The sequence below is a fragment of the Lutra lutra genome, chromosome 11 (assembly GCF_902655055.1).
Source record: "Lutra lutra chromosome 11, mLutLut1.2, whole genome shotgun sequence".
Classification (NCBI taxonomy): domain Eukaryota; kingdom Metazoa; phylum Chordata; class Mammalia; order Carnivora; family Mustelidae; genus Lutra; species Lutra lutra.
The window spans coordinates 84,246,531-84,267,346 of record NC_062288.1 but is presented as its reverse complement, the minus strand read 5'-3'; the positions used below and the strand labels follow the sequence as shown (position 1 = coordinate 84,267,346).

General features: G+C 41.8%; 1 protein-coding gene across 3 annotated transcripts in view; it reads left to right on the top strand.

Annotated features, from left to right (window-relative positions):
- ZNF800 (zinc finger protein 800) overlaps nucleotides 1-3,542 on the top strand; it is a 49,372-nt gene extending 45,830 nt beyond the window's left edge. For all 3 annotated transcript variants that reach the window (XM_047694167.1, XM_047694168.1, XM_047694169.1), the window contains exon 6: nucleotides 53-3,542. In XM_047694167.1, the coding sequence (XP_047550123.1) occupies nucleotides 53-239 (187 nt within the window). In that variant the 3' untranslated portion in view covers nucleotides 240-3,542. The remainder of the gene's footprint in view (nucleotides 1-52) is intronic.
- Nucleotides 3,543-20,816: the final 17,274 nt, after the last annotated feature.

The following is a 20,816-nucleotide window of genomic DNA, read 5'->3' as shown; positions in this document are numbered from 1 at the left end:
GCGTGTCTTTGTCTTTCTCCATGGGGACCGCTGCCGCCCGTGCGGGCCGAAGCCTCGGGAAGCCGTCGCCCCGCAGCGCCGCCGCCCTGCGCCCGGCCGCCCCGGGGAGCCGCTGCCCGCCGGCGGGCGCCGTCACCACGCGCCAGGCCGCCGCCAGCTGCCGCGCCAAGCTCCGCGGCGGCGCCGCCCGGGAGCGCCAGCACGCCGCCCGCGGCCTCGGGAAGCCCGCGCCGCCCTGAGCGCCGCCGCCCGGCCACCGGCGGGACTACGCCAGCGCTGCGCACAGCCCGAGTACCTCAGGCGCCCCGCCGTGGCCCGCCTTCCTCCCCGCCCGCCCTCCAGCGCCTCCGGGTCCGGGAAGTCCCCTCCGACAGCCGCGAACTCCCCGGGGGCTCAGCTGTCCGCACACCTTCCTACCCGCCCCCCCCCCCCCGCCCCCGGCCCGCGCTGTCATCGAGCCTCGTTCACCGCAGGACTCTTGCCCGCGCAGCCCCTCGGGAGGACCGCGTGCCTTAGGGCCGGCGGGTCGGGAGGATGGCCTCCTTCCTAGTCGATGCTGCTCTCGGAGCATTACTTCCTCATCCTGCCTGCCAAAACCCCGGCTTTTTGAGAATCTTACCACTGGGCGGTAGCATCCTCTTTCCCTCCGTGTAATTTATCAACTTCCTAGGCAGTTTCTTTCCCAAGTTCTCCAGACACTAGCTACCGCCTTAGTCTTCTTCACCTCAAATCCTCCTCAGCAAGCTGGTTACCTCCCCAACCACCCCCCTCCCCGTCTGCCAGAAGATTGTTTTAATTAGTGTACAAATCACCTAGTGACTACGGGGTCATCAACACAATCTGAAGTGTGTAATGCATAACTGTGGTTGAACTTGAGCTCCAACATCCAGTCTCCTCCTTGTAACTTCATCTCCAATGACCATTTTCTTTCCTTCGGATCAGTCCTTGCCCTCATAGTTCTAGACCGCAGCCCCAGGGGATCCGCTCAGTTTTGCACTGATGCCATGCTTCTCCTGGGGTGCTCCCAGCCCCTAACTGAGGACAGTGTGGGTGTTAGTGATGGCCTGTTCACGTGACATGCGGGCTCCTCTAATAAGCAACTGTCCTGGGGACTCCTCCGCAGCCTGGCTGAGATTCTTTTCGAACTGTGCTGCCTGCAGTCTAAGGCTCTTCTCGCTCAAGCGCCCTGTCCTTTCATAGTGTCACACTGCATTGTGGTGTGAAGACCTCCCCTCCTTGCCCCTGTTTTCTTACCTTTTTCCTTCACGGATGTTCCTTCCAGTAAAACTTGCAAGTCGAACCCTGCCTTGGTGTCTGCTTCTAGATGGACCCGAGCTAACACCTTAGCAGACATTCCACTCCAGTCACCGTCTTCCTATCCTTCTGGATCCCTTGTTTACTGACTTCTAGTTCATTAACCTCGTTTTCCCCACTATCAACCCCTGTTTTAGATTCACTTCCTTCCTTGTCTAGCCTAGATGCCACAGTCCATCATTCTAATCATCCTCCGTGAAACAGTGCTCTCAGCAGTCTTGAACGTCAGTTTCTTCCACTTGTCTGGTAAAATCCCAACTCTGGATCAACTTTAGCATTTGCCTTCCATGGGCTTGATTGGGACAACTGAACATTTTGCTCAAGAAAATCACACAGTACAGTCAATTAGTTTCACTTCCAACTTATTATTTCCAACCTCAAATTGGTGCTATTGTTCCTAGGGAGTCTCAGTTTCCCACTAAAAACTGATAAATCCTTTCATCTCTCCTCATATTTCATCTCTCCTCATATCTCCCCATCCCTTCCTGGCTGTTTACTTTAAATTTCCCTTGGAAAATAGAATATATTACATAAAAACTCCTTCAACTTCCCACTGTCAAAGCCCCGTGCCTCACCCCCAACCCAGCTACCTTGGTAAGCATCTCCTTCCTTTGGGTGACTAGGAGGAAGTTTCGAAGGCTAGCTCCTCCTTTTGTGCTCTGAACACTGTCTCCTGTCGCCTTCCTGAGGACATTTCTCCTTAGATTTCCCTTTTTCTCTCTTCTGCACCATCAAGCTCTGTCTTGAATGGACCATTCTCATCAGCCTGCAGACATGTTCCAGTGCCCCCCACCCCCGCATCTAAACCACATCTTTCCCATCTGTTAGCCATTTCTCAGCTCTCCTTTGTAACTAACTAAACTTCTCTAGGGAGTTATATATTGTCTTTATTTTCTAATTTTCCAATTACTTTTTAGTCCATAATGTGACCACCACCAGCACAGAAAGTGTCCTTGTTAAGGTCACCAGTCACTTTCATATTACCCTGTCCAAGAGGACACTTTTCTGTCTTCACCTTGACCACTGTCTGCTTCTTTAAATGTTCTCTCCTATCCAAGACACTGTTCTCTCCTGGTCTTTCTCCTCCTTCACTGATCAGTGTTACACTCCTTCTGCCTACTTTTGAGAAGTTGAGGTTTCTCACATCCACTCAGGTCCCCCCCCCCACCTTTTTTCTGTGTTCTTCCCCAGAACAGTCTTATCAATTTCCATGGATTTAAGTACCATCTGTATGCTACAGGGCTTCATTTTTTCCCCCCTACCTTTACCTTTAAGTTCTAGACTCACATATCTAATTGTTTGCTTAATATCTTCATTAGGAGGAGTTGGATCTTTCAAACTTAACATGTCCCAAATCTAATTTCTCATTCTTATCCAATACCTGTTTCCCCCTTCTCTATTAGAGTAAATAGCACCCTATCCTACCACTTGTTCAAGCTAGAAACCTAAGAGTCATTCTTGATTCTTTTGATGACCTCCTTTTTTACATCAAATAGACCAGCATAATCTATTAGTTTTATCTCCAAAATATACCTTTAATCTGCTTCATTCCATTGTGAATGCTATCACTTAATCCTGATGAATGCTTTTTCTCACTTGATTACTGTGACAGCCAGTCCTACCTACTCTCTCTGCTTCTACTCTTGACCCCATGACCCACTTCAGTACATTCTTGATACAGTGGCAACAATGACTACAAATGGAATTGGATAAATTGTTGCTCGTAAGATAAACATCTAACTCCCCTACATGGCTTACACAGTCCTGTATGCTCTCTCCATCCCCATTCAGGCTCACCTCTTTATTGCTCACTATGATGCAGCCACACTGGTTCCTCTAACATGCCGAGATCTTTTCTGTACCTCAGGGGCTTAGTAAATGTTATTTCTGCTTAAACTGCTCTTCTTGGCTATCCTTTCTATAATGCTTCAATAGATCTTGAGAAAGGCCTGCCCAGAGCATTGACTGAAAGTAGTCCTCACCACTCTTCTCCCATTTGCTATCTCAGTTCTTTGTTTTCCTCATTACTCAATCCTTTATCTCAATTTGTAACTTTATTTATTTGTTTATTTACTTTTCATGTGTGTGTCTGTTTCTCATACTGGAATGAATGAGGGAAGAGACTGTGTCTGGATGTCTAGATTCTTTAACATTGTATTTCTAGCCCCTAGCACAATATTTGGCACATATTAGATGCACAATAAATACCTGTTGAAGGAATGAATAAACACATTTGCTAATTTTCTGTTGGGAGTTCACTTTTTATTGATTTATAAGAGCTCTTTATATATTAAAACCATCAGCCATTTGTTCTGTATGCTGCAGACATTTTGCCCCTTGTCATACGTACAAATTTAATTCATGATGTATTTGATAGGTAGAAATACTACATTTTCCATTTAGATAAATCTCGTTGGTAATTTCTGCTTTTGGTGATATGTTTTGAAAAAGTCTTCTCCATCTCAATATTACATAAATATTTGTGTTTTCTTTTCTTTTGACTTTTTTAAGATTTAAATCTTTACTCCAAATGGAATTTATTTTTGATATAGATGTGATTAAGGCTCTAAATATTTATTTAGTTGTTGCATCATCATTTATTGAAAACTCCCTCTTCCACTGTTTTAAACCACTTTTACCAAATATTAAATTTTTACATATACTTGGAGTGCTTTCTGGATTTATTATTTTTTGATTGGTTGGCATCCTTCTCTATTCCTGAACCATGTTGAACCATTACTGTTGTTTTATAATTTGCCTTATTATGTGGTTAACTTTTTAATGGGTCAAACGTTACTCTGGGGCAAATGTTATTCTTCTTTTTCAAAATATTTTCAGCTATATTTGTGCATTTATTCTTTCAGATAAACTTTAGTTATATTTCAGTCAAATTCCAAAAGAAATTCTATTGGCATTTTGTTTAGAATTGCTTCAATATTATAAGTTAATTGGAAGAGAGTTGCCATCTTTGTAATACTAATTTTCCCATTCAGGAACTTGTCACATGTCAAGGTTGTTGAAGGCTTCCTGTATATTCCTCAGTAATTTTGTGGGTCCTGCATATTTCTTGTTAATTATATTATTAGATATTGACGTATCTTTGTTGGGATCATTTTCTCATGATGTTTTATAACTGGTTGCTCCTCATAGGCTCAAGCTATTGATTTTTGGTAACTTTTCTGAACTCCTCCATTAATCCTTCTAGTTGATTCTCTTCTAAGTAGGCAATCATTTGAAGTATAAATAATGGTAGTTTTCTCTCTTCCTTTACAATATTTATACCTCATATATTAAATAAGTGATGGTATTAATTTTGCTCTTATTCCTGACTTTTGAGGAATGTCATTAATATTTCACCAGCTTTTAATGTTAGCTGTTGGACCAAAATAGAGGTCTCCGTCTGGTTAAGGAAGTAGTTTCCTGGTTCGCATATACTAAGCATTTTATTGGAAGTTGTTGATTATATTAAACATATCTGGGAAACTAGATATGATTATATGGTTTTACTTCCTTGACCTATTATTGTAATAAATCATATTAACAGATTTCTCAATGTTGGATTATTTCTGCATAAGACATTCTATTTTGTTATGGTGAGCCCATAATATAATGTTGAATTCAGCTTCTTACATTTTATGTAGGATAATTGCATTTATATTTGTGAATAAGATTGGATGGTAGTTTTACATTTTTTAAGTCTATTTTTATCAGCATCAAAAAATCATGTCTACACGCTATATTAGTATAGAGTATAGGAATAGCTTAATCGTTGAGGATTTGGAAGAACTAATTGTTTAGGTTCCAAGTTTTTTTTTCAGGGTAGGTGAATGGGGGATTAATTTCAGGAAACATTAAAGTTTTCTTCCATGACTTTGGCCTAGAAGGTTAACTACTATTTGTGGATATCAATTTTAAAGATAATATTTTAAAAGAATATCATGCATTTTCATAGAACTTAAAAATGTATTAGCAAACGTTTACATATAATTATCTTATAATTAAGAATATTTTTCTCTATATTTATAGTTATAGCTCCTTTCTCATTTCTAATTTTTTGGTTGCATTTTTTTCTTTCTTTTATTAGACTTGCCAGTCTTTTAAAAGAACAACACCTAGCTATTTCATAAATTCTATTTTGTCTATTTTTTATGTCACAAATGTAAGTTTTACTCTTTATTCCTTCCTTGCTCTTTTCTTAAGTTTGTTTTCTGAATGTTTCTTTGCAATTGATGACTTAGTTCATTTATTTTTATTTCTTTCTTATTTAATAATAGGACACATAAGGCTATAAATTTACCTGTGAGAACAGCTTTGACTGCATCTCAAAAGTTTTGGTATGTAGTCCCTTAATTGTTGCTATTTTAAAAGAATGGATTATAATTGCTGTTTTTATTTTATTTTTGACTGGTGTTATTTAGGATAGTGTTGTGAGGTTTGTTTTTGTGAATGCTGACTTCCTTTTAATAAAGAATAAATTTTATTAATATTTATGTTGCTATTTTAATAAAGAGCTACCTTTGTTTGGTAACAGTGAAGGTATCTGTGAAGTGGTCTTATCTGAAGTTATATGCAAGCATTACCTAGAGTTTCTTTTATAAGATCCTCCCAAAAACATCAACCAGTGGTGTCTATACTAATTACTGACAATAGGGATTTCACATACTAATACCAATAATTTACTGAAATTGCGATTTCTATGTAATGTTCTAGTTGCTCATAAAAAAGGCAAGAAAGAGCTTTAAAATGTTTATTGAATCCAAAATACTCAGATAATATGGAACTTAAATGATCATCTAATAATTAGAAAAACTCATTATCAATGTTTATGAACTTAGGAAGGATTTGAGAACTGTGAACATGGACTTTGTCATAAAATTTTGGCATTAAGAACAAGTTTTCTTTAGACTTGGAGAAAGTAATTTTAAAAACATTTTTATAATTATCTATGTGATTTATGTACATAAATAAAATAAAAATGATCTGTAACTCAGAAAAAACACGGTTAACATTTTGTTATATGTTCTTCTAGGACTATTTCTATACATTGCTCTTTCTTTCTTTTTGATAGAATTAGGATCATATTTTTTTATCTTGGTTTTATGCATCACTTATTATTTGTGAGAGTTCCCCTATGAAATAGGAAGTGGAGATGATTGGGAATTAATTTATTTCACTGTTAGCAGTGTAAGGATTGGGGTCTTCCTGCTGTGGTTTCTACGGCTCAGACTGCTTGCTTCTCCAGCCTTGTCCGTGAAGACTCTCCTGGTAATCGTCCATGTAATTTCTTTGTTTCTTAAATAGAATAAGTAGTTTCTATCACTTGTACTCTGACTGATACAGGGTCTTGTTTTATTTGGTTGAGAGCATTTTCAGAATTCGTGTGTTAAAAGAAATATGCATGTGTGTGGAGGCATGGCACATGCACATAAACACCCTCACACCCATACACATTTGGGGAATATTGTCTACATTATTGGTCTATCTGGAGGTTCACAGACCAAATTCTTATACTGAAGGTTCTGATAAGTTTTACATTAAAGAAAAAGGCTTGCTCTAAAAATATTTCAAACACTGGGCGCCTGGGTGGCTCAGTTAGTTGGGCGACTGCCTTCAGCTCAGGTGATGATCCCGGACTTCCAGGATTGAGTCCCGCATCGGGCTCCCAGCTCCTTGGGGAGTCTGCTTCTCCCTCTGAGCTTCTCCTTTCTTTTTTTTTTTTTTTTTTAAATAAGTATCTAAGCCCCATGCTTAGCCACTTTATTTTTTTTTTAAAGATTTTTATTTATTTATTTGACAGAGAGAAATCACAAGTAGGCAGAGAGGCAGGCAGAGAGAGAGGAGGAAGCAGGCTCCCTGCTGAGCAGAAAGCCCGATGCGGGGCTCGAACCCAGGACCTGGGATCATGACCTGAGCCGAAGGCAGCGGCTTAACCCACTGAGCCACCCAGGCGCCCCAGAGCTTCTCCTTTCTCATGCTCTCTCTCATTCATTCTCCCTCAAATAAATAAATAAATAAATAATCTTAAAAAAATATTTCAAACACTTCATTATTGGAATACATTTTTTTTTCATACAACTGTTAATATTTTTTATAAAACCTCAGGAATACTGATTTTATTTATTAGCTTAGCAATATATTGATGGCCTTTTCTCTTGGCTTCCACACAGCAGTAATAATTTAATTAGTATGTATCGTATAACTTTCAATTGAATTAGCATACAGAACAAGTTTACTTTATTATTGTGTACCAAGGAGGTAGTCCTAGCTGGGCCTGAGGATCTGATCTTAAGATTGCTGTCAGATCCAGATAGGAGAGCTGGGCCCTTCTCTGGCCTCCACTCAGTTACTCTTAACTTTGTCAGGACAAAGAGTCTAGGGAGGCAAGGGTGTATGCCTGCCTGGACCCTGAGCTCTCTTCTGTAGACTACATTTTGGGTGCCTATAACCCAAAAGTCCCAATCCACACAGTCTTACCTTCTGGAACCTCTTCAGGCCCATCCTTTTGTGCCATCAGTTGAACACCTATAGGTCCAAAAAGCAACCGAAGGATAGCATTTGCAAGGGTGTGGACGCAGCTTGGTTTTGTAGGATGGAGAGTCCACACAAGTGCATGTGAGGCCCCTCACAGTGTGGGATGCACCTGGGGGTGTGAGATAGGGACAAGTTATGACTAGGCTACCATGCTCCAGCATGAGACTCTGAGGAATCCAAGAATTCTTAACTTAAATGTGGCCTTCTAGGAAATAACGAAGATGTATGTGTTAGCATAGAACAATAGAACTCATTTAATAGCTTGTTGGCTTCTTTAGTAACTTTGAAAATATTTGGATGTCTGAGACGTAAGTCTCCATTCTACTCCTGCCTGGCCCCTGCAGATATTAGGGGTCATATTGGAACTGGGAGGTCTAGAAGCAAAAGTTGCAGCCCTGGGGACAGTGGCACATTGGGGAAGTCTTGGGACCTCAGAGGAAAGTGGCCAAAGAGTGCCACTAGGGAGACAGAACCCTGAGCTTCATGACATTCAGCCTGATGCAGCCCTAAAGCTTGGGATGAAGCACTGAAGCCTCTGTCTTTGAATGAACCACCAGCTGGGACTGTGAGAATCTCAGTAATGAGCATAGGCTGCAATGGGTTAGGGTCTAGATGTCCTCACTCCAAGTCTTAAGCATTCCAGATGCCTCCAACAGCCTTGCCAAAACATAATTCCCCCTTTCCAATGAGTGGGAAGTTCAGAATCAGATTAAATTTTACTTAGAAATTAAAGTAATAGCACCTCTTTTATACCTGAGTGTGGTGTACGAGAATCCCACTAATGAAATTGTAATAAGTGAAAAATGGTGCAAAAAGAAGCACAGGATGTCTTGGAAGAATGAAACCTCTCTTGGTCTGTAAGTTAAGGTTAAGTTCTTGGAAGAAGTTACATTTAGCTAAGAATTGGACAGTGAGCAGAATTTTCAGGACAGCAAGGACATTGCAAACAGGAAAGAAGGCCATCTGGGGAGGTTGGACGTGGGAGAGAACATGGTGGATTGGAGGTGAATGGAGGTCTGTGTGGTGTGGGAGTTGGGAGTTGTCCCTTGTGAAGCAAGATGGATAGTGTACTCAGATAAGACTGGGGAGGAATGCTGAGTCCTGATCACATGGGGGCCTGTAAACCATGAGCTTCTTCAGGAAAACAACCAGACCACTGTTTTACCTTCAATAAACTCATGGTCTAGCACAGAAAAAAAAAATCCAGTAAGAAAATTATTAAACACAACAAGATTTACTATTATCTGGGAGCATGGAAAAGGAGCACTTAAATATTGCTGAGGAAATCAGAGAAGAGTTTGTTTTCAAGGACGTAATTACTTGAATTGAACCAGAAGAGTTGAATGGGAGTTTCCTAGTGAGCCTCGGGTAGATGAACAGCAAGGGCACAAAGACTTGGGGGACGGAAATTATGCACTCTGGATGGAATTAGAGTGTGTGCCTGTTACATTGCTTGGATGTTTCCTCTGAGTGATGGCAGATATATAAAGACTTACCAGTACGGACAAGGCATGCTTAGAAAGATCATTCCAAGGACAATGTGAAGGATAAGTTTGAGGGACATGTAACTGGTGCTGGAGGACATAGTAAAAATTTATGCCCAAATACAGGTGAGAGGTGAAGCTCCTGAAGGAGAAAGTTGATAATAGGTGTGGGGAGAAGATGGGAGGGGATGATTTGGGAATGGGAGGAACCAACAGGTTTCCCTAGACCTTTGTGCCTTTCTCATCTCATCTTGATTTTGGACAACCAGAACATTAAAAATAGGCCTTTCTGTGAAAGAGCAAAATCTGATGACTCCATTCACAATCATGTGTCAATGACCGATTACAGTTAGATGTCCTTCCTCAGAGGACTTCGGGTTTAAAAGAATATGCCTGGAATGTGTCGAATAAGTGTGTCAAAGGATGGAATTTCAGAGGCTTTGGATCTTGGTAGAAAGATAATTACTGGATAGGGGAAGGAATAAATCTTACTTCCTGCCTTATATCAGTGGCTCTCAACTGGGACAGTTTTGCCCCCACAGCAGATGTTTGGCAGTATCTGGAGACATTTTTGGTTGTCACAACTTGGGGTGGGAGTGCTGGGGGTTAAAGGTGAAAGGCCGCTAAACAGCCCATAATGCACAGGACATCCCTCCCACCTCCCAACAGGAAATCTATCCAGCCAACAGGCAATATTGCCGAGGCTGAGAAACCCCACCTAAATCATTACAGTAGTGGCTCTGTATTAAGACTTATCCTATCTCTAAGAATTACATAATTATTAGGTTGAACAATTATGACTTAAGGGACAAAACCACAAAGTGAATTCTCTTATTGTCAGCTCTCCCTTTACAATGGTTCTGTGGGGGCTTGTTCTTGTTCTGGCCTTGGATAAGAACTTGGGCAGTCATCATGAATTTTCTGTTCACTGTAGTTCTCCTGCCTCTCTCCTAGCTACCCCAGCCTCTGGGGTTGGAACATGGGGAGTGAGGAGAGAAAGGGGACCAGGAAAGTTTGTAATGAGTTGAGAGTGTTGTGAGTTGGTATGGAATTTTCTGGGCCTGCCAGGTGTTTACAGCTAATTCTAGCTCCTTGGATATTGCTAAGGGGCTCTCACCTAGAGTCATGTACTCTCCCCTCACACAAGACTTCTTGAAAAGCCATCCATGGTGAAGAACCAGAATTTCTGAGTGTGTGAAAGAAAGGGAAAGGGAACATTAGTTTCCAATTACTTCCAATCTGCTGAGGACAGACGGTTTTGAAAATATACAATAAAAACGAATTGCTAGTAAAATAAAATGAAAGAATAAAAGACATAGAAAATGAAAGAAAGATACAGAATATATAAATGCACATTTTAAATGACCACATTCAACAGACATTAAGTTACTCTGTCAAACTGCCATACGATCTCCTAAAAGCTTACTTTGGATTTCTGTACTTTTACAACAGTGTAGGCCAGTGACGAGCAGTCTGTGGACCAGCACCAGTCCTCAGACTGTGGAACACTGATTTAGTTCGTCGCTTGCTTTTTTCCCTAGTTGCCTGAGAGACGGCTTCATTTGGCTTCTCTCCTCTGAGGCATGGCTGCTCCTGATACTGCCTGAATCCTTCTGATCCTTTCTCTCACTCACATTTCCCCTATCATTTGGTCAGTGGAAAAGAGTAAGGCATCCCTTGCTCCGACCTGGTCCCGGGGCACAGGTTATCCAATGGGGCTGCCTCTTCTGGGTCCCCCTCCCAGCTGCTAGCCAGCAGGCACTCTTGGGGTGTGGTCAGCAGAATAAGGACACCCCTCTCCCCAGGGCAAGACATCCATGCCTGATCCCCAGAACTCATGAATGTGACTTTACATGGCAAAAAGGGTTGAGCGAAGGGTTGTGATTAAGTTAAGGATTTTATTTTATTCTTAAAAAAGATTTATTTAGGGCGCCTGGGTGGCTCAGTGGGTTAAGCCGCTGCCTTCGGCTCAGGTCATGATCTCAGGGTCCTGGGATCGAGTCCCGCATCGGGCTCTCTGCTCAGCAGGGAGCCTGCTTCCCTCTCTCTCTCTCTGCCTGCCTCTCTGCCTACTTGTGATCTCTGTCTGTCAAAGAAATAAATAAAATCTTTAAAAAAAAAAAAGATTTATTTATTTGAGAGAGAGCGAGCGAGCATGTGCACAAGTGTTGGGGTCTGGGAGAGGTAGAGGGAGAGGGAAAGAATCTTAAGCAGACTCGGTGCTCAGCACAGAGCCTGACGTGGGGCAAGATCTCAGGACCCTGAGATCCCTACCTGAGCTGAAACCAAGAGTCTGATGTCTCACTGACTGTGCTACCCAGGTGTGCCTAAGTTAAGGGTTTTGAAATGGAGAGATTATCTTGGGTTCTCCAGGTGGGCCCAGTGTCATCATAGGGATCCTTATAAGTGAAAGAGGAGGCAGGAAAGCAAGACGTGATGGCAGAAGCCGAGGTTGGAGTGATGCACCCACATGTGTGGGCAGCCTCCGGCAGGTGGAAAAAGAAGGAAATGGATTCTCCTCTAGAGACTTCAGAAGGAATACAGCCCCACCAACACCTTGATTTGAGCCTCCTGAGACTTCTTACCTTCAGAAAGGTAAGATGATAAACTCGTGTCAATTTGATCCACGAAATTTGTGATAATTTGTTACAGTGGCAGTGGAAATTAATACAAGCAAGAATGAAACCCCGGCTCACTGTAGCCCCAAACTTGGATGGTCTGTTCAGAGTACCTCCCCTTTGACTCACCTTAAGTCAGATTTCAGTTTCATTTTTAAACAGCACAGTGCTTGGCTGCTTGGTGGAACTGCTCTTTAAGCAGTTTCATTGCTTGTTTGTGAAAGAAACAACAACAACAAAAAAATTGAAGTCTCAACTTTGATGGCAGGACTTAATGACCTGCTTATCCCTTTCGAGCTGAATGAAAAATATTCCCCATATCATAAACCTTAAATTTGCAATTTTACTTCTATTCCACTCCTTAACAGCAGTAATTGTTTCTAAAAGGGATACGAAATTAGCAATTTAATTTATCTGATCGCTTTGATGATTTTTTCTTATACATTTCTTCCATTCAAATACTGTCAAGTGCTTTGCAGAAATCAGATTTCATGCAAATAATAGAATTAATTCTCCTTTGTAGGCTTTTGCTTGTAGTCTTAGCAGAAACCTGAAAATGATATATGCAAACTCAAGTTTCTTAGGATAAAACAACACTTAAAAGCTCTCTCTGTTGTTTTAGTCACTCAACTCTTCACTATGCGATGATATATGATTATTTATCATGGTGCAGAATAAATCAAACACAAAGGCCTAATGCTGATCTTCTGAAAGCCCTTTGGCTATTTATTTACGTGGTTCCATTTTTTAAGTCAGTAGAAGTTTTGTGTTTAATAAAGGTGGACTGAGTTTCAGAAAGAAGAGTGAGGCTAAGACTTCAAGTTCACAGCCCTCAGAAAAGTTCCTGTTCATACTTCATAATTTAGATATTTGCTGACTATTTAGAATGTAAGACAGTCCATTAAATTCAATAGAACGTCAGAAATTATTTCTCTTGATTAATTGTCCAGGAAATCTCTCTTGCGATTGGGTGATTATCGTCTTGAATATCACTACTTCCAGGAGCTGCCCACATCAGCCCTGTATCATAGATGTAAAATCAAGACACCAAAGGAAGAAGTAGATAAGTAACTTGAGAAAATCCATTATGAAAGAACTGAACATCCAGCTAAGGCAAATGCTTTGGAATAATCAAACTGTTCAAAAATGTCATGCTTACTTTAAAATTTTTTCTTTTAGTGCTCTGGGTTCTTGTATAAGTTGAAAAGGTGATAAAGGAACTAAATGAAGGGAAATGGTTTACTTTTGAGCTGTCAGTGTTCTGGGGCCCCCATCAAAGAAACTCAGCTCTTTTTGATTGAACAAGTTAATAGAAATGAATGAAGAGAGTTGAATTGGAAATGGAAAGAGAGTGTAGTTAGGATAAGCAAAAGACGGGTACATGGGTCTGACATCTAATAGTTTTGGCCACAGACACTCATTTTATCTTTTGATGCTGATTTTTTGATTATGAATAAAACGGAATCCATGGGACTCTCTTCGTGTTCTTGGAAAACAAAATTAATAAAGGCAAAATGCTTATGATATAATTGGGCATTGGAAGTCTGGCTATATTACATAGTATGTTTAAAGACAGAGAGAAGGCTACTGGTGACTGTTGGGAAAAAACTGAACCCTTGAATTCATCAGTTAGGGTACTGTGTGTACTTCTATTTTCAAGATGAAACTTTTACTTGTCCTAGGTAAGAGTTTTTCCTTTAATTATTAGAAACTTGGAGTAACTGATAATGCATTTAAATATCTACTTATAGATTAGAACCTCGCATCCTTTTATTGCGGAAATGCAAGTCTTCAGTACTTCTCTAGGCTGAGACCAGAAACCACATTCCAAGTCATCTCTTAAGTTAAAAAAAAAATTCTCTTATTAGATGAATAAACATAACTCTAATTAAGGCCCACTTTTAAAAAAAGATTTCATTTATTCATTTGAGAGAGAGAGAGAGAGAGAGAAAACGAGCACAGGGAGCAGCAGAGGCAGAGGGAGAAGCAGACACCCCGCTGAGCAGGGAGCTGAACCAGGGCTCTATCCCAGGACCCTTTTCAGAACTCTGAGGAGGCTGAGGACGCAGGGATCTTTCTATCCCTCCCAGGCACCCAAAGTTCCCTGGTTTACAATTCAGAAGGCAACCAATCCCATGCCGAAGTACATGGCCAATGTGTTACGGCTTGGATGCCTATAAGAAGTAATTATGTCAACACTTAGAGAAAAATGTTAAGCCCGGGCTCGCTGGAAGAGCTGTATGAGAAAGCTCATGCTGTTACATGAGAGAATCCAGTCTATAATAAGAAACTGAGAAGGGTTTAAAAGAAAAGATAGAATTGTCTTAAAATAGGCCTTGTCTGGAAGAAAGACCAGATTGCTCAGAAGGTGGCCAGCTTTCTCAGGGATCAGAAACAGGCCTAAAACTGACCAGAACAATCTCAATTCTTCATGAGATTTTTTTGGTTAAGACAATAAATTTACTGGTCCAGAAAAAAAAAAATTCTTCAAAAACATTACTTCAGGATTCAGCGTTGAAAAGGTACATACAAAGAAAGGCAGAGGACCAGAGTAATTGCACATACATTTGATATCAGGAAATCAGGTGTTTATGGTTAGAGGGATAATTGCAATTTTATACTTTCATACAAAGTAAAACCAAATGCCCTCAGGTAACTAAGAAAGATACTTAAGAAAGCCAGCAGACGAAGCTATGGTATGTTTCTTCTTTTGATATGTGCAAGAGGACTACCTATTGTAAGCTAAACAAAACCCCTGAATGCAGAAGAATTTGTCACCCCTGGACTAGGTGACGGAATTATAAGGCGATGGGAGAAGCTGTTGGGGTCAGGCAGGCCTGGTGCCTATCTATTGTTAAGGCATCAAACATGAATTTATCAGAAACTTTCTGCTGCCTTTGAGTAGAAATTCCTTAAGTTCCAGCAACTTGTGATTTTGTTGAGGGAGAAAATTAAATTACAAGTTAAGTCAAAGTGGTTAGTAAATGCTAGTACAACCCAGGTGTTTCTTGACCGGTCTCAAAATTATTCTGTTACTGCAAAGTTGCTAGAAAAAAATCAAGATCAGGTGAGCACAGGTTTCTGGACACCTGTCCCTAAGGATAAAAATAATTCTTTCAATAAGGGTAAAATACAAATTCCAAATGGTAAGAGAGCAGTGTTATTTGTTTTTTAGGAATACATAAAAGAGTGGCCTTTTAGGTTTCAGGAAACATGTTGGTTCTTCTGGAATCCCAAGACTAGCACAGCCCCAGGGACCCTGGGAGTGCCCAGTAGGTGGTACCTCTCTGACTGGAAGGGTGAATGGCAGTGGGCCCCGGAACCGGTCACATTTCTCACGGGTGCTCAGATGGGTTAGCCGTGGCTCTGCACACTCCCATTAAGTTTAGAATTTGCCCCAGTTCTTCCACATACTAACCAAAGAGGGATCACGGGCTTCATGGGAGGGGACTTGGTTATGCAGAAGAAAGGAAAGACAGTCGCTCCCAAGGTGAAACCTTTTTCTGTTCTAACCCTAGCCTCAGGGTGCAGCATAGCAGAGCATGTTAAAACCTTGGACTTTGGATTCAGAGGCCTGGACATCAACTACTACTGACTAGATGTGTGGCCTTGACGGAGTTACTAAGTCTCAGTGTTTTCATGAAGGAAATGATAATAATAAAGGAAGTCCTATGCAGCGGGGTTGTGTGCTTAGCCCAGCATCCACTTCCCTTCTCTAAAGGATTGGGAGAGGAAAATGGATGGGAAATTGTGCAAATACTTGCTGTGATGAGCACCGGGTATTGTATGAAAGTACTGAACCACTAAATTGTCCACCTGGAGCTCCTATACAGAGGATGTTAACTAACTGGAATTTGAATAAAAACTTAAAAAACCCTAATAAATAAACAAACAAAATTATGTGAATACATTTTGGCCACAAGAACAGCTAAAACTATAAAAACTGGCAATACCAAAGGTTGGTGAGCATATGCACCAACCTGAACTCTCTCATGTTCACCGTTGCTGGGGGTACAAAGTGGGAGAATGACTTTGGGAAAAAGTCTGGCAGTTTCTCATAAAACTAAACATTGCTGGGCACCTGGGTGGCTCAGTGGGTTAAGCCTCTGCCTTCGGCTCAGGTCATGATCCCAGGGTCCTGGGATCGAGCCTAGTGTCTCGCTTTCTGCTCGGTGGGGAGCCTGCTTCCTCCTCTCTCTCTACCTGCCTCTCTGCCTACTTGTGATCTCTGAGTGTCAAATAAATAAATGAAACCTTTAAACAAACAAACAAACAAACAAACAGGGCCCCTGGGTGGCTCAGTGGGTTAAGCCGCTGCCTTCAGCTCAGGTCATGGTCTTAGGATCCTGGGATCGAGCCCCACATCGGGCTCTCTGCTCAGTGGGAAGCCTGCTTCTCCCTCTCTCTGCCTGCCTCTGCCTACTTGTAATCTCTCTCTGTCAAATAAATAAATAAAATCTTTAAAACAAACAAACAAACAAATCTAAACATTGCATCTACCCAATGACCCAGAACGTTTCCTGCTAGGTCTTTATCTAAGGGAAATGAATGAATATGTCTACCCAAAGACTTGTACAAGTATCTTCATATAAGCTTTATTCATATTAGCTGAGTGTTAGAAATATTTGAGATGTTCTCAAGAGGAGAATGGACAAACCGTGGTATCTAACATGTAACACACAAAGGAACACTACTTAGCGGTAAAAAGGACTGGACTTTGAGTACTCATGGACACCCGTGAACCTCAGAAACACTATACTGAGAAAGAGAAGCTTCGCATGAAAGAACGCGTCAAATACGATTCCCCTTTTTTTTTTTTTTTAAGATTTTATTTATTTATTTGACTGACAGAGATCACAAGCAGGCAGAGAGAGAGGAGGAAGCAGGCTCCCTGCTGAGCAGAGAGCCCGACGCGGGGCTCGATCCCAGGACCCTGAGATCATGACCTGAGCCGAAGGCAGCGGCTTAACCCACTGAGCCACCCAGGCGCCCACGATTCCCTTTTGAAAAAGTTTTAGAATAGGCAAAACTGATCTATGGTGAAAAAAGCCTCACCTGTGGGGGTTGCATATTGACTGGCGGGAAGCCTAAGGGCAGTCTTGGGAGGATGATTGTGTTCTAGACCCTGCTAGGGGTTTGGGTTAGATGTGTGTGTGCATCTTAATGAATGTGTGTAATGTGTGCTCGACAGTGTTATACACACGGCATCGTTTCTGCTACTCTAGGAGTTGGAGCCCCCCAAGGAAGGGGCTGTTATATTGGTGCTGTGTTGTCCGAGGGATACCCATCTGGAGTGGGGAACATCTGACTTCCTCTGGGCTCTTTCTTCCCCTAACTCATCATGCAACCCTGGATCATTTACATTCTCGGCCTCAGCCCCTAAATCTGTAAGATGAGGGATTGGATTGGAGACCATGCGGAGACTGCTTCAACATGAAAATTCTGAGTCCAGGTGGTTAGATCAATGCCTAGAGTCAAAGCTTGCCCTACTGCCTCTTAATTATGTGACCTTAGGCAAGTTGCTTCTGTTTGGTGAAGTCTTAGTTTTCTTATCTGCAAAGTAGGAATAATAATAATAATTATCTCTAAGAAATTTCCCTAAGGATTGAATTAAATAAAGCATGGAAGGATCTTGCTCAGGTCCAGGCACACAGTAAGTACTCCGGTGCCAGGGGCTACTGCTGTCACTGCTCCCCCTCTGGCCCCTCCTCCTCCTCCCCCCACTCCTCTTCTTCTTCCTCCTCCTGCTCCTCTTCCTCCTCCCCCTCAGGAGGACTGGAAAGCTACCACCAAAACAGCTGCAAAAGTCTTCCAAAGGCTTCACGTTTCTTCTTCTCTCAGAGATAACTTCACTGTTGTTGTTGTTGTTGTTGTTGTTTTCAGTTTGAATAAAGTTAGCTTAAATATGTTCTCTCTGATTTATGGTAGATGCATATCTGCAAAAACTTTAGGGGGCGTGCTCTTTTATTGTTCGGCCGTATTGATTTTTCAGAAAGGATATCATATTAAAAGTAAGTATCTGTTTTAATTCCAAGCTCTCTTCATAATCTTTCATCTTCTAAAGGCAAAAATCTTCATATTCTTCCTCTGCGATTCATAGGGACTAAACTGAAAAAAAAAATCAATTCTTCCTAAGAACGGACAAAAAGAAGTGTTACTAAGAAGTAGAGAATGGTCTGAGGATGGCGAGAGATCAATGGAACCATCAGAGATATTCTTAGTCTCTAACTAAAAACAAACCATCACCTCCGGCTGCTGCTGAGAAATGTCTATCCCCATTGGAATAGGTCGGCAGAAAACGCAGGCAAGTACCCATCAGCCTCAGCTCTCGGGATCTCTGCCTTTCAGTTTCCACTCTTAGAACAGCTGCAACAGCACTGAGACTATCAATCCAGTTAGAGGAATGCAATTAAAAAAATAATTCCAGTATAAGACATGAGCGACTTTGAGCTATCCAGTATTCTATGCTATTTAGAAGCATTTAACTAGAACTTTTAGAAGCTAGGGGGTACAACTTTCAACCCAAAAGATGAATTATACTGATAACATAATAAATATAAATAATAAATTTTCCAGAATGGTGGCAATGTAGAATCATGAGTGAAAATCAGGTAGCAGTATTTGATCAGAAGCCCCTGATACAGATAAACCTTGTCTGAGGCAATCTGCCATCTCTTCAAGGAGCTTGTGGGAAATCCGGGCACCAAGGACAGAAGACTGCAGATGTCCACACCTAAGTTTTGTTGCAAACCCTCATGTAGAACCTTCGAGAGCAAGATCCCCTTGGCCGCCACCAGAGGCAGCTGTGTATCTAGCACTCTTTATTTTTAGCTCATTTCCTAGTCAGCCTCACCACCCATGGCGAGGAAAGGCCTATTTAGGGCAAGGGAGCCACTGGGCCCCCCCGTTAGGCCTGTCAGGGAGGCAGAGAAGTTCTCTGGCTAGGAGGTAGGCTGTGTTTCAACTCGGGAGGTACCCAGACCCCAAGTTCCCTTAGCACACTAGATCCACTTGGGAGTAAAGCAAGCCTGGGGTGTGGGTGGGAATAAAGATGGTCCCCAGGAGCCCTGCAGCTGTGGCCAGCATTCTGGATCTCGAATGAGACTTAAGCCCACGCTCCGGCGAGGAGGAGGTGTTGCAGCTAAGGTTATTATTAACACGGCTCTGGACACTTCCAGAGCTTCCACGGGAAGGCTCCCGGTGAGTCCGCTGTGGGAAGGGGAGCAGAGGAATTGAAGCAGGGGTGACTCTATTCCAGGGGTCAATCTGTCTCTTCATTTTCATGACTCCCCCAGGAACTTGAGAGTGATGATGCCTGTATTCCGAAAGGGACCCAGGAAGAGCCTCACGGAAGAAACCGCAGGTCTTCTCTGACATCATCAGTCTGAGGAGGCGTTCTCTCAGCCAAAGATCTTACTATGATTTAAAAGGCTAAAAAAGGCCCCTAGTTACATTACCACTATCGCTAGGGTGACAGACAGGGAACATCAGCATCCTTTCCGAGGAGCTGACACAGGCATAACATACGGATTTACAAAAGTAACCGATGTGACATTTTTTTTCTTTTATAAGAGATTTATGGGTGCCTGGGTGGCTCAGTCAGTTAGCGTCTGCCTTTAGCTCAGGTCATGATCTCAGGGTCCTGGGACTGAGCCCCGCATCGGGCTCCCTGCTCAGCGGGGAGCCTGCTTCCCCCCCCACCCCGCCTCTGCCCCTATTTGTGTTTCATCCCCACCCCGTCAAATAAATAAAATCTTAAAAAAAAAAAAAAAGATTTAAATATAGAATACCTGTTAGAAACAAACTTCCCAAGTGCAGTTGAAATTTGAGTCTGTTTATCGTACAGCTTTTTAGGAATGAATGTATGTCACATATGGCAGGAGTCATTCCTATGAGTACATGTTTAAAAGCAGACTTTAAGTCTTATTAAAAAAAAACAAAACAGCAACCAATAAATCAAAATGTAGTGTGAATATGTTTCAGAGAGGTCAAATCAAAGCTTTGGTTCAAACCACAGGTATAATATCTAGACCAGTTTTCCTGGAGACTTAGTCCAGCAGGAATCCTAACCAGGAGATCCATAGTGAGACTCTTCTGTCAAACCTGTCACAAAATGAGGGGGTTTGTGTTCAATCTGCAAAGAAGAGAGGTGACAGAGGAATTCCCGTAGTATTTGTGAAAGCTGAGTCGATCGATCTTATTTGTTGCCTATCCTCGGCTCATAATGCTAGGTGGTAAGGATAGAAGACAATCCCTCGTTTAAAAGAGTTTTAAGGCTTATTAAAGACCAAGCTGAAATATGAAAATAGTATGTTTTAGAGATGGGCTCTAAACTCACTAACTAGCTATGTGATCTTATTTAACTTGCCTATGCCTCAGTCGTCCCATCTATAAAATGAGACCAATAATGGTGATTAACTCCCATGGTTGCAAGAGTTAAATGTGCTAATTTATGTAGAACCATTAGACTAGTTCCCGACGTAAGTAAATGCTCGATAAATGTTAGCAGTTAGCCTCGTGAAACAATTACACGGAGTATTATAATGCCAGTGCTGGATCAGGAAGGAAGAAAGGTGATATGAGAGGTTCTGGGTTGTGTTAAAACAACAGCCTGGGTAGAGCAGGGAGTTAAACTACTCATTTTCAGAAAGGATCTACATTCTTGCAGTTGTTAAGATTAAATATAAGACTGTAAAAGGAAGCATTTCCTATTTTATTTCTCAAGTTAAAGAGTATACACCAGAGACTGTGTGCTTCACCCAACCACCGTCACTGCTGGAGGGGACATTCAAGGAGGAAGCACTTGGTCCTTCCAGCAGGAGCATTTCAGGGGGAAGCTTCCGAGATCACAGTGATGGTGTTGAAGGAG